The 13,909-nt window shown below is 41.2% G+C and overlaps 1 protein-coding gene across 1 annotated transcript in view; it reads left to right on the top strand.

The window, feature by feature from the left end:
• Positions 1-13,909, top strand: part of ATP10A (ATPase phospholipid transporting 10A (putative)) — a 118,485-nt gene that overhangs the window by 51,818 nt on the left and 52,758 nt on the right. Inside the window, exon 3 of the mRNA XM_056328434.1 lies at positions 13,659-13,744. Within this exon, the coding sequence (XP_056184409.1) occupies positions 13,659-13,744 (86 nt within the window). The remainder of the gene's footprint in view (positions 1-13,658; positions 13,745-13,909) is intronic.

The raw sequence follows: 13,909 nt of genomic DNA, 5'->3' as shown, positions 1-13,909 counted from the left end.
CAATAAACTTATGAAAATTTCCATTCATTGGTTATACTCAGGTTCATACTTTCAAGGTCTGCTATGACTCTGTGATGGTCAAACACTTTACATATGTGTATATTCTTGTGAGAGAGCAAGCTATGATTGCGCTGTAGGTACGTGACTGGAGAAGATACTGTTCACACAGAACTATAGTGCTTATACTTCCATTTGGTTTTGAATTAAAAACATCAGTAGTGCATGGAGTTTAACCGACAGCGGTGCTAATACACTAATTCAGCTTTCTTACTAATGACACAGTAATGGACTGGTTTACACCAAAGCAGGGAACACTTAGCTCTTTGGCTTCTAAGAGAAAGAGAATTTGATGTTTAACATTCAACATGGTTAGAAAGCACTTATAAGTTGTTATAAGCCTCTATTTAACTTTTATAAGCTTGTCTGCTTATTATATTTTTGGCCTGACTTGATTGAATAGCAGATTCAAAACCATGCCCCAGATGGCTAAGTATACTCATATACCTGTATAGCAATGTGGACTGAATGGCTGAGATGACGGGGATCTGACTTACAAGCTGCTGCAGTGTAACAGGAAGAGATAAAAATGACTTTGTCCTGCTATTAACTACATGGAGGTAGGAACATCAGCCACTGAGAAACAAAAAGCAATGGAGCATCTCCTGGTGCTTCACAGGAAGCTGTTTCAATGATCTTTGGTTAAGGCAGATAGCTGATAATGACATGGAAGAAAAATTACACAAGTTATTTTATTAATTGATGCTCTACCTGTTGGTCTTATCCCTGACATTCGATGTCATTGTTTGCACTTCCACATCTCACATTTATTGAATGCTTATAATAATGAATGTTTACATAAGAATCATGTAGTCATAGAATAGTTTGGGTTGGAAAGGAACCTTTAATGACCATCTAATCCAACACCCCTGCCACAGACAGGGACATCTTTCATTAGATCAGTTCCTCAAAGCCCCATCAACCTGACTTTGAACACTTCAGTGACAGGGCATCCACAACTTCTCTGGGCAACCTGTTCCAGTGTCTTACCACCCTCATAGTAAAAAAATAATCCTCATATCCAATGTAAATCTACTTTCTTTGAGTTTAAAACTTGCCCCTTGCCCTGTCACTGCAGGCCTTAGTAAAAAGTATCTCTCCATCTTTCTTATAAGCTCCCTTTACATATTGAAAGGCCTCAATGAGGTCTCTCTGCAGCCTCATCTTCTCTAGGCTAAACCCCAACTGTCTCACAGGAGAGATGTTCCAGCCCTCAAATAATTTTCATTGCCCTTCTCTGGACCCACTCCAACAGGTCCATGTCCTTTATGTTGGGGACCCCAGAGCTGGATGCAGTACTCCATGTGGGGTCTCACCAGAGCAGAGGGGCAGAATCGCGTCCCTCGACCTGCTGGCCACAGTGCTTCATATGCAGCCCAGGAGACAGCTGGCTTTCTGGGCTGCAAGCACATGTTGTCGGCACATATCCAATTTTTCATCCACCAGGATCCCCAAGTCCTGTTCCACAGGGTTGCTTTCAATCCATTAATCCCCCAGTCTCGATTGATATTGGGGATTGCCCCGATCCAGGTGCAGGACCTTACACTTGGCCTTGTTGAACTTCAGAAAGTGTTGAACTTCAGGGTCCATCCCTTAAGCCTGTCAAGGTCCCTCTGAATGGCATCCCTACTCTCAAGTTTATCAGCTGCACCACTCAGCTTTATGTCATCCACAAACTTGCTGAGGGTGCATTCAATCCCACTGTCTACATCATTGATAAATAATGCTGGTCCCAGTACAGACCCTTGAAGGATACCACTCATTACTGGTTTCCACTTGGCATAAAACCATTGACTGTAACTCTCTGGACACAGCCATCCAGGCAATTCCTTATCCATCTAACAGTCCATCCATCAAACCCATATCTCTCCAATTTAGTGGCAAGAATGTTGTGGATCAAAGGCCTTTCAGAAGTCCAGGTAGATGACATCTACCCAGAGGATAAGATAGCTGGCGAGGGAAGCCTGTACAAGAGTAATAGACTCTGCTGTTCTGCTGTGCTCTGATTCAACAGGTCATATTCATGTATGCTTTTAATTCCACACTTAACAAAGCATACAGATTACTGAAGGCTGCACAGGAACTTTGTAACCACTGTGCGTGCCTGAAGCATGAGCCTGGCTAGAGTGCTGAACAGGGTAGCAAACCTCAGTCTCGGCCCCAGTGATACATGTTTGTCCCCCTTAGCTCATTTCCCGGTTCTGCTGTCCGGTTTTGGAACTGGCAAGGCCATCATGAATTTCTTTTCATAAGATCTATGCAATCAGCTGTTGTCTGAAAAAAATCACCCTTGAATTCCTTGATTTTTTGAAAAGGTGTTTTTCACTTTGCTACTGAAGTCTTTAGCATGTTGACCACGAAGGAACTCGTTCAGTGAAATAGATAGTAGATGAGACTAGACAGACCAGAGAGCAGAGCTCTTAGCCAAAGTATTCTGCAACCATCCCAACTTCCCCCAGGTACCGTGCATGCCAGCCACAGCCTTGCTGCCCTCAGACTGACTATTAACCTTCACAGCTGCCCCTCCACCCTCTCCACAGAGCTATAAGGGAAGTACAGAAACAGCAAGGGTTTAAGCAGAGAAGGTGTGCTCTGAATGCCATGTTTGTGTTAGGAGCATTAATAAAGCAGGTATGTGATAGTGCATGTTGATACAAGACACAAGTCCAAGTGAAGATGGGATGCCAGTGTCCAGCTCAGGGAGTTTTTACTTGGCTATATAGCCTTCTCATGATGGAGATGCTCATGGAAAGGCTGACAAACTTGTGATAGTGCTGATATGAGTGTTGCCCTGTAGTATTTGGTGAAAAAAGTGTCTTTTCATTAGGACTGCTTCTTTCCCTCTGTGCTCTCCTGCAACTGGCTGGTGTTGGAGTCTCTCAGTTCCTTGGGCAGTTGCCCTATGTTACAGGTTTCCCCCACATCCTAGAAATGTTTCTTAAACATGATGCCTTGCAAGGTGAAGCTACTTTTAACCAGATTCCCTGTCTCCAGGTTGAGATGGACTCATCAAGCCTTCGTGTGTTTAACTGCGTCCTCGCATTACAGCTACCACTGCTAGGTTTTACCATTCATAAGGAAAACCCTTCATTACCAGCCACTGTCTCTTCTGTCAGGACTCTGATGTTCTGGGTTTTGTTTGTGGATTGATGTAAGAGAGGTGTTTGGCATTTCCCTCTTCTGGTTGAAGGGTCTTGGTCCTTCCCATTCCCATTTCTTCTGGCAGAACTGCATCCCACAAGAAGTCAGACTGGCCAGCAGCCCAGACTAGAGCAGGAGCAGGCCAAGGTATATTCAGAAGCTGAGCTAGCTGTTGTGCTGCTAAATTAAAATGACCGTGCAATGCTTCTGCCACTAATAAGTTTTCTCCAGCAGTTAAAAAATGCATCAGAAAGACTTCTAAAATCTCTCCAGAAAGGGGAAGGCACTGAAGGGTGGGGAGGGTTACATCTTGCTGAGTGTCTGTGAGCATGAAGTGAAAAGCTTCTGGAGGAGCAGTGTGGGTTGTACAGTTTTGTGAGCCCTTGAGAGGCTGGATTTGTGGTTTAGTTGAAGCGCTGAGCTAATGCTGAGGGTGGCTCTTACAGACAGACTATGAAGCCATTCATTTATTTCAGTGACTGGCTTTTGGAACAGTCAGATACCACTTTCTTAACTGTCCAAGTCTGGGTCCATATTTCAGCCTTGACATACTCTGTTCTCTTACCACTCTCCAGTGCTGCTATAGTCCATGAACGAAGTCATTCACACCACTGTAATTTTCAGTGCATTACTAAGGATAGCCATAATCCCAAGGGATGTTGAATTTGCATGTGTGTATTTTCAGCATTGTTGACATTTTTTTGGTAGTTTTGTCCTGTGATTGACTAACAGCAGTTTCTTCAGCTGGCTCTCATATAATTGTTGAGGTCTTCCTAGGCCTTGCAAGCAACACATTTCTTTTCCTGCAAGCCGGGTATTGTGCTGTTCCCTCATACTATTTTGTACAAAGGGGAAAACTTTTACTTAAGTCAGCCAGAGGAAGACCATCCCCCCTAATGTGTATTTGGCTTGCTCAGCTCTTCCAGTGACTCTGAATAGCGAACATCTCAGTTCCATTTAAACAAACAGTACTGAAAAAAATCCAATTATAGTAGTAGTTGTCAGTGTGGAAAACAAAGCTATTAAATTCTGATGTACGGGTGGATCTGTTTAGTTCCTAAACAGCATAGATCAAACTGTTTCTTCCTTTTCTTGTGAATTAGTGGCACAGATAAATTCTGTCAGAGACTAATGCAGTTTAGACATTAAAACATTTCAGTCTTTTAGTCTATAAACAGTCTGCATGCTTTGGATACGTAAAATCAATATGTAATTCCAGTTGCACATTAATAAAAGGTCAGATTAATTTTATATGGTAAATGCAGGGTACTGCTATATAAAGCAACAATAGGATGGACCAATGCATTAGGAGGATGTGTTCTTATTGCACTTAAAAGCTTTCAAACTGGAAAGGTGTTTTTCTAGGCAGATTTTTGTCTATTAAATATTTCTTTTGAGTTGTCTCCATGACTTCATTTCTCCTTTTTTGTTTCCTCCAGAAATACATGCCAAAACAAGTCCCAGAGCCCTCATTTAGCCATTGTACTGCAGGGAGAAGTCTGGATAAGTTCCCCAGCATAGCCAGTAAACACAGCGTGATAAGTGGGTAACTGTCAGTGTCACCCAAGGGCATCCTGGGGTACTCATGCTGTCCTGTTAAAAGGAAGGACTGAACATCAGACTCAGGTTTCTGCAGCAGTAAAGTAGGGCAGATGAGTAAAGGAAAACATTTTAATAACTATGCATTATTAATATCACTAACAGGCCATTAAATCACCCATACCACACGCATTTAATGAAGGGGAATATGTTGTTTGAACACTGTGTAATTGTCAAACTAAGTCATCTGGCAGAGCAGCATGCTTTGCTTCTTGAGCTATGACAGTTTCGTGAGGTTGCCAGCAGTCAGAAAGGTTGGCATTTCACTGTAGAGATTCAGAATTATCTTGCAGCTAAAGCTCCAAAGTCATGTTGGAGAAAGCTAAATTCAGTCTCCTTTTTTTGTGACAGATCTCTGTAGTTCCTTCGTCTGTCTACCTGCGGGTTTCCCACTCTGTAGAGGTGTTGTAACATTTTCCTTTCCTCAACAGTATACCTTTTTAGGATATAAGTTTTTCAATATTCACCTGAGAGATAACAGAGAGTGGCTTATTTTAAGGAAAATTTTGAATAAAACACCTTTCCATTATGTTTTCTTCTCCTGTGTTTGTTGTGCTTCCCCAGAGAGACAGCCCAATTCTTGCAGACCTAAGTTACTGTTTTAAATGGAACTCTTTATCAGGTTTAACAGGTAAAGCATTGTTAAAGCCTAGTCACAAAACCCTTTACATCTGCAATTTAACTTTAATTTGAAATTCAGCTTTGAAGGAATCAATATTTAACAGGATTTTGCAATATGACTAAGTTTGCTTACATAAGGAAAATAAGCCTTCCCATTGCTTCATTTAGAGTAAGAATTAATTTCCCTAAATGTTAAGAAATTGGAAGAAGTAGGATTTATGGATAGGCTGTTAAACAGTTTCCTAGCAAGAAGACTCTGGAAGAATTGAAATATATTCTGTGGAATCCCTGAGTACATAACATATCTAATGTAAGTATCACTGTGTGTCCTTTTGACAAGTTTTAAGCTCTCAGAAATACCTCTGAGTTTCTAAAGGGTCAGCATTTTTTTCAGAGGAAGGCATTGAACTAAGGGCATTTTGACAAAATCAAAATCTGAAGTCAGGTATTTGAGGAAATTCTGTTTATTATTATGTAATTAAATCCCTTCTTTTTTTTCCTCTTGTTCTTTTTTTTTTCGTTTTGACTTGATATTACTATGGCAGGAGAGTGGAGCAAGAAGTGGTGTTCACTCCTCTGATGTATCTTGTGCATCACTTCATACATGCAGAAACCTTCAAGACCCATTTTTAAAATTATATTGGTAAGAAAGAATTCTTACCGCTAGAGTGAAGTGGATAACGTTTAGTCACCGAAGGCTTCTGAATGCAGGGTACAAACAACTCCAATGGGGAGATACACCTGAATGTTTCTATGCATTAATGGTTGACCAAATGGTGTATTTCTTTATTTCTGTATTTCTGAAACTCTCAGACCATATGGGAAGAAATGACTGAAACCTCTGTTTCACATGTTATGACCTACCCACAGAAAAAGAATGATGTTGTGCCATAGTGGTCACAGCAACAGGTGCCTGGTGTCTTGCTGGGCCACACAGCACTGGACAAGGCATGCCACCAGTTTTATCTTCTCATCCCCTACGTGCAGGCCTATGGTCATTCTGTATTTCAGGCAGTGTTTACCAACCATCCAACCATTCCCTATATTCTCCAGAGCAAAGGCATCCAGATATATCTTGTGGTTTTACTCTTTTGAAGTGACTTGCATCCTATTGCCGGTGTGCAGGCAGCACAGCTCGAGAGCCCTGTTGTAGAGTGACGTTGTTGTGATACCATGATGGTGATGTGAAATTCAAATCCAACAGGAGGAACGGCATCCATCTGAAACACCAGCAGAAAACCAGATTGGTGCCTGTATGGATGATGCTTATATCCATGCTAACTCTGTTAGAAAAGCAGAGGCAATACCTAACATTTGAAAAAGAATGAAAGTATTAGTTTTTTAGAGCCTGTAAGTGCTAAGATAGCGTGTATAGCATGGGCAGAGGGATTTACACTAGTCCCATTTGCTCAAGACAAAGGGAACCAAGGATTCTGTTTCCTTTCAACTTCATGGAAGTCAAATCTGCATTTCTTGACTTCTAAATATCATCCATCTCATAGACCATTGCTCTTCCACCATTTCAAAGAGAATTAGAAATTGATTGGCCTGGAGGGAGAGAAGCATGAGTGGCAATATGATTGTCTGCAGCCTTAGAGTGTTAATGCAGGAGTAAAAACATTTGAGTTCTGGTTGCTGTTTCTTTTTTTCTTTTAACGTAACTGAATGTGCTTGACTTTGCATAGACTTTAACATACATGGTGCTCATAGTGACTTTTTTCAAAGTCAACACTCACTGAAACTAGCATAATCCTTTCTGGCCCTTCTTTTAGATTTCTTATTTCTGAGTATCCTTTCAAACACAGTTTTTCTGTAATGCCTTAACAATGACCAGTCTGTGCTTCAAATAAATTAAGCACTACCTAGCAGTGAGATACTTGTCTTAAGTGTAAGCATCAAAAATCACTAATGTTTGAATAACCTTTTCAGCTACCCATCATACGTGTACAGTCACTATTCGGTTGCTTCTTTGTAACACATGAAACATGCATGCTGCCTCTTCATAATGCAAGCTGTCTCCCTATATTATAGACTTGGTTGGCTCGACATGAAAGATTATTCTTTATCAACACAGAACACCTCTATATTATTTGTGGAAATTATGGGATAAGATTGCATATATGATAATAATATTTAAGAACTATGAAATTATGCAAAGCCTGGCCTTACTTTATTTTACAGGGACTTATCCTTAGAATTAGTCATGGCAAGTAAAATGTATGTTGTAGCAAAAGGAGAACAGGTTGTTGTTGTTGTGGCTTAACTTCAGCCCAAAACTAAGTACCATGCAGCTGCTCACTCACCACCACCACCACCCAACAGGGTAGAGAGAATTTGGAAAAAAATAAAACCCTTGTGTTGAGGTAAGAACAATTTAATAACCGAAATAAAATATAATAATAACAACAACAATCGTAATGAAGAGATAGGGAGAGAAGAATAAAATCCAAAAGGAAAAAAAACCAAGTGATGCACAACAGAGCTGCTCACCACCCACTGACTGATGCCCAGCCAGTCCCCCAGCAGCGATCTGCAGGCCCCAGCCAACTCCCCCCAGTTTATATACTCAGCATGAGGTTCTATGGTATGGAAAATCCCTTTGGCTCGTTCGGGTCAGCTGTCGTGGCAGTGTCCACTCCCAGGTTCTTGTGCTTCTCCAGACCTCTGGCTGGCAGAGCCAGAGAAACTGAAAAGTCCTGCACTTAGTATAAACATCACTTAGCAACGACTAAAGACATCAGTGTGGTATCAACATTATTTTCATACAAAATCCCAAACACTGCATTATACCAGCTACTAAAAAGAAAATTAACTCTATCCCAGCTGAAACTAGGACAGTTTTTTAACAGAAATACATGAATGACATGAACAGAATTTGGCCCTGGCCTTTGCCATCCAACAGTTTTGTGAAGTTCACTGGGGAACTTATTTGCAGTCAGTGAATCTCTCCCAGGTTTATATCAACCAGAAAGTCAGTTGTTCAAATCAGCGGTGCACAAGGCACAAGTCTGGGACACATGCAGAAGTACTGTATAATAAATACGATACGTACCTTCAGAAAAGAAAAAAAATGCCTCCAGCTGCTTTTTGTGAGTAACCTGGCCTTGTTGGTGTGCACTGGGAGACCATAAGAACACCAAATCAGTCATGTTTTCAGGGAAATCAGGAACTGGAAAGCCTCAACTCAGGTTGCAGTCTGCCTAGGCATGGAGCTTTTCATCCCTCTTGAAGCTGGGACCGCTTTAATGCCCAGCAGTTCTGTAAGTGGCAAGCATGACACTGAAAATCAGGCACATCAGATAACTGATGCACAAAAGTCTGGGGAAGAGCTATTCTCAACCATATTTTGATTTTGTATTCTGTGTTGTAACAGTGATGCAGAAAGAGAAGAATTAAAGGTAGTGGCAGAGAATTTAATTTTTTCATGGACTTCTACCCAGAAAACAGCACAAATCTTGATTTGTGCAGTGTGAAATCAACACTTTTGACTTTAACTTTGTTTAGCTGTAGCTTCTCAGCTGTTAATATATTAGACCAGCATCACAGTTTCTGTTTTATTTGCTGCTGAAGTGTGGATATCAGCATAAAAAGGAAAAAAATATTGATCGTTTTGAAATCTTATGTTAACTTTGTGCTTCTTTATAACCACCGAAAGCAGTCACATGCAGGCACTGTTTAATATATTTGTTCATTCATCTACTGGAAGGCATTTTCACATCAAAACAGTGTCATCAGCTGTTATATACAATGTATATCTACCCTTCCATTTCACAGAGAAGAGATGAAACTATTTGATTTATTAATAAATGAAAGAGTTTCTGCCATAAATCAGAATTCAGCAGTTTTGTTTCCTTACATAAACTACTATTTTAATTGGATTTTCTCACTTCCCAGATATTATCTGGTTAAAGACCATAATCACATATTTCAAGTTAATTGTAACAGAACACAAATACACAGACGATAAACTTAAAAATAAAGAACTTCTATTCCAAAACTGAGTTATAAATGAAAAGAATCCAACAAAGGAGGGAGAAAGACTACATGGTAGTTGCATGGTAGCAATGAAGAAGTTGAGTAGGTTTAGTCCTTTCTGATCTTGACAGGATCTTTCTTCTCTGTGAAGACTTTATCTCTAGATTTTTAGTAGGTTTTTTCTTATTTGTAAAGTCACTGGCTTTGCTGACAGGCTTTCTTAGCAGAAAGGGAATTCAGTCTGCAAACTTCCAGTTGCTTTAGAAGCTAATGTATCCTTACAGCACTGAGACCATGCTCTCTCTGCTGAGTTCAGCAGCGATAGAAAAGCTGCATTTTATTACATTGGGTTTTATTTTTAGGTGTCTTTAGGATTCCCGCAGGAGCATTCATCAAAGATGTTAAGATTTCTTTTGTTTCTTTTTTAAGACCACTGAATGAAAATTTGTGCTAAATTAACTGTATTATATATAGTATGTTATAATAAAAAGACAAGAAATGTTTCCCTTTCCAGTATCTTCATTTTATAAATGCAATTTAAGTTACAGTGGTGACTCTTCTTTAACACAGTCCATAGGCAGACAGTATATTATTAAATACCTTGAGCAGTGTATATGGATTATTTTTCTTGTAGGTTTGTTTGAGGCTTCTTTTTTCCTGCCAAGGAACATACCAGGGCAAGGAAGGAAAAGATCATGTTCTGGAGCAGCAGAGCAGGTGTTACGCAGACAGCACAGGCTTTCCCAGAAAAACAAGCTTTGGTGTGACTTGGGAGAACTTCACCTTCTCCAAGAAGCTCAAGTAAAGCCAGCTGCCATGTAGCTCTGGCTGCTACTGTATGTCTCTGTAATGTGAACCTTTTGGCTGCTGGAGGCAAGGATACAGGCAGAGTATATACATTTTAGGAGCTGTAGTAACAGATTTCAGATGTCAAGGCCTAAAACCTTCGTGATTTCTGTTCTAGCCAGAGATTCCTTCCTTGTGACTGCTGGTGTCTCTGCCTGTCTGAAGTGAGCAGCTGAGGAGTGAGCATCAAAGGAAGTGAATGTGTTGCTTTACAATATCTGCCTTATTTTACAGCCCAAGGATGTCTTAGGCACCTCTGTAGAACTAGATACTTCCAAGCATGTCCAGCATCAAACTTCAGTCACCTAGAGAATCACAGAATCGTAGAATGGTTTGGGTTGGAAGGGACCTTAAAGACCGTCTAGTTCCAATCCCTGTGCCGTGGGCAGGGGCACCTTCCACTAGACCAGGTTGCTCAAAGCCCCATCCAACTTGGCCATGAACACTTCTAGGGATAGGGAATCCACAGCTTCTCTGGGCGACCTGTTCCAGTGCCTCATCACCCTCACAGTGAAGATGAATCTACCCACTTCCAGTTTAAAGCCATTACTTCTTGACCTGTTACTGTATGCCCTTGTAAAAAGTCCCTCTCCAGCTTTCCTGTAGACCCTCTTTAGGTACTGGAAGGCTGCTATAAGGTCTCCCCGGAGACTTCTCTTCTCTGGGGTCTCTCAGCCTGTCTTCATAGAAGTGCTACAGCCTAATGACCATCTTTGTGGTCCTTTTCTGGACTTGCTCCAACAGGTCCATGTCTGTCTTGTGCTGAGGACCCCACAGCTGGATGCAGTGCTCCAGGTGGGTTTTCATGAGAGTGGAGTAGAGAGGCAGAATCACCTCCCTCGACCTGCTGGTCATACTTTTGATGCAGCACAGGATACGGTTCACTTTCTGGGCTACAAACACACATGCCAGGTCATGTTCCAGTTTTTGTCAACCAGCATCCCCAAGTCCTTCTCCTCAAGACTGCTGTCAATCTGTCCTCCACCCAGCCTGCATTTGTGCTTGGGATTGCCCCAGCCCACATGCAGGACCCTGCGCTTGGCCTTGTTGAACTCCATGAGGCTCAGACGGGCCCACCTCTCAAGCCTGTCAAGGTCCCTCTGGGTGGTGTCCCTTCCCTCCAGTGTGTCAACTGTACCACACTGCTTGGTGTTCGTAGGCAAACTTGCTGAGGGTGCACTCAATCCCAGTGTCCGTGTTGCCAACAAAGATGTTAAACAGCACCAGTCCCAGTACCTGCCCCTGAGGAATGCCACTCATCACTGGTCCCCTTTCCCTGTCAGTGGGAAATTCACAGGCCTGCCCTGACTTCTCAGATGTGATGGATAGTGGCTCAGCCACTTCATCGGCCAGTTCTCTCAGGACCTGCAGGCACCAGTTCCCTCAGGACTCGTGGATGCATCTCATCAGGTCCTATGGATTTGTGCACCTTCAGGTTCCTCAGATGGTCTGAAACCTGATCTTCTCCTACAGTGGGCAGTTCTTCATTCTCCCAGTCCCTGCCTTTTGTGTTCTGTGATTTGGGCAGTGGGGCTAGAGCACTTGCCGGTGAAGACTGAGGCAATGAAGTCATTAAGTATCTCGGCCTTCTCCATGTCCCAGGTAACCAGCTCTCCTATTTCCTTCGGGAGAGGGGACACATTTTCGCTAGTCTTCCTTTTATCACTAGTGTACCTATAGAAGCTTTTCTTGTTGCCCTTGATGTCCCTGGCCTGATGTAATTCTGTCAGGGCTTTAGCTTTCCTAACCTGATCCCAGTCTGCCTTTTGAATGCAATTGTCCAGTCAATTCCTTATCCACTGAGTGGTCCATCTATCAAATCCATGTCTCTCCAGTTTAGAGACAAGGATGTCACGAGGGGCAGTGTCAAATGCTTTGCACAATTCTGGTAGATGATGTCAGTTGGTCTTTCCTTATTCTACAGCACTGTAACCCTGTCATTTTCTTCTGACCAGGAGAAATATCTAATGATCTTAACCAACAGTATTTGGTGCTGAGATCATCTGGATTTCTTCCTAAGGCTCAGGTGCTTGTCTGCCAACTTTAATGTAATCCAGGGAGTCTGATTCTTAGCATAGCAATCTTCCTTGCTCAGAGCTGTCCTTTGTTTTTACTCCCCACTCCCCACCCCCCTTGTTTACAAGCTGAATTCTACATCTAAAAGTGATTCTTTCCTCCAGTGGGCTGTAGCTGTCTCTAAGTGACAGCCCATCTTCATGGTTCTATCATCTCTTGTTTCTTGAAAATACAGAAAAGGTTTCCCGAAGTGTCAGGTGTGGGTGGTTTGAATTGTCTCCTGTATGCTCTAAGTCTTTTTTTCTTGCATGTGTAGCTGGTGGAAAAATGGAGGGCGTTGATGGTGATGCTGACATATCCTCTAGTTTCTTTTATCTTTTATTTAAAATCACCTCTTCTGAGTAGAGACAATATATTTTTTTTAAAAAAAAAAAAAGGCAGCTGTGTTTCAGAGAGGCTGGCAATAAGATTGTGTCTGTCCTTCAGTTACTGATTCTTAGTCAGCTATTCCCGTACCGTGTTCTGAAAAGTAGTGGTTGGGGTCTACAGCTGCTCAGAAAAAACATTACAAAACATAACAGTTGCAGTATTATTACTGTTGAAAGCTTAATAATATAATAATTCACAATTTGTTCTTTCATTTAAATGGTGTGAAAAGCAGTTTACTTAAAAGCAGTCCTCACTGATGGAGACAAACAGCCTTCTCAGCAGCACCAGGACCGGGTATCTCTGATTTCACTGCATAGTTTGTTTGGTCTGGCAAAGAAGGGAGAACCTTGATTTTTATTTAACAAAATCAAGTAATTATGCTGTGATACGATATTTTTCTTCAGACACAACAAGGTGCTAGCTACAGGTAAACTTAGATAGTCAGCAAAAATACCAGCTTCAGACTAATGAGCTAGAGAATAAAGAAGTTTTTAAGTGTTAATTAGGAAAAAGTTATTCTGCTATATGTGTGTATTTACTGTAGTAGATTAATTTATCGTGTTGACATAAAGCAATCAAGAAGTCTTGCTAATATTTCAAAAGCTCATATTAGCTTTTTCATAATTAGCAGTATATTGACTTATGATGTCCTAGATTTTCAGTAGCTTCGCTGAACATCAAATACTATTGAATATTTTGAGCCTTCCCAGACCAAATTCATTTGACTTCTGGGCTCAGCATCTTTTCTCTAATTCCACTGGTAGAACAAAAAAAGTCATCCTTGCAAGGGAGATTTTGGAAGGAATTTTGGTGCCCAGGTGCCTTTGATTTTCAGTGCCAGTGGTCAGTGTCATTCATTTAATTGCCTTTGAAAAAAATGGACTTTAACATATTATGAAAAATAGAATATAAAATTATTTTGGCTGTAATTTGCAAGTCTTTGCCCTAAGTAATTAACACTTTTATTATTCCAGGACTCAGAATTTGACCCCTTGAAGTTCACCAGTGTCATTGAATGTGAGAAGCCAAACAATGACTTAAGTAGGTTTCGAGGTTACATGTGAGTATTTCATATAATATCCTTCAGTATACACTCCTTTAATATGGAAAAAAAAAAGCAGGTTTCTTTTGGGCATTGTTCTGTAAGTTGCATCTTCACATTTAAGTCGGGCTGCATATTTAAAGATCTTTTAGAGGATCCTCATTTGAGATTTCAGAGTGAGAT

This window comes from Falco biarmicus, chromosome 2 (assembly GCF_023638135.1).
Source record: "Falco biarmicus isolate bFalBia1 chromosome 2, bFalBia1.pri, whole genome shotgun sequence".
Classification (NCBI taxonomy): Eukaryota; Metazoa; Chordata; class Aves; order Falconiformes; family Falconidae; genus Falco; species Falco biarmicus.
The sequence above is the reverse complement of the archived record's forward strand: the minus strand, read 5'-3'. Positions and strand labels throughout refer to the sequence as shown.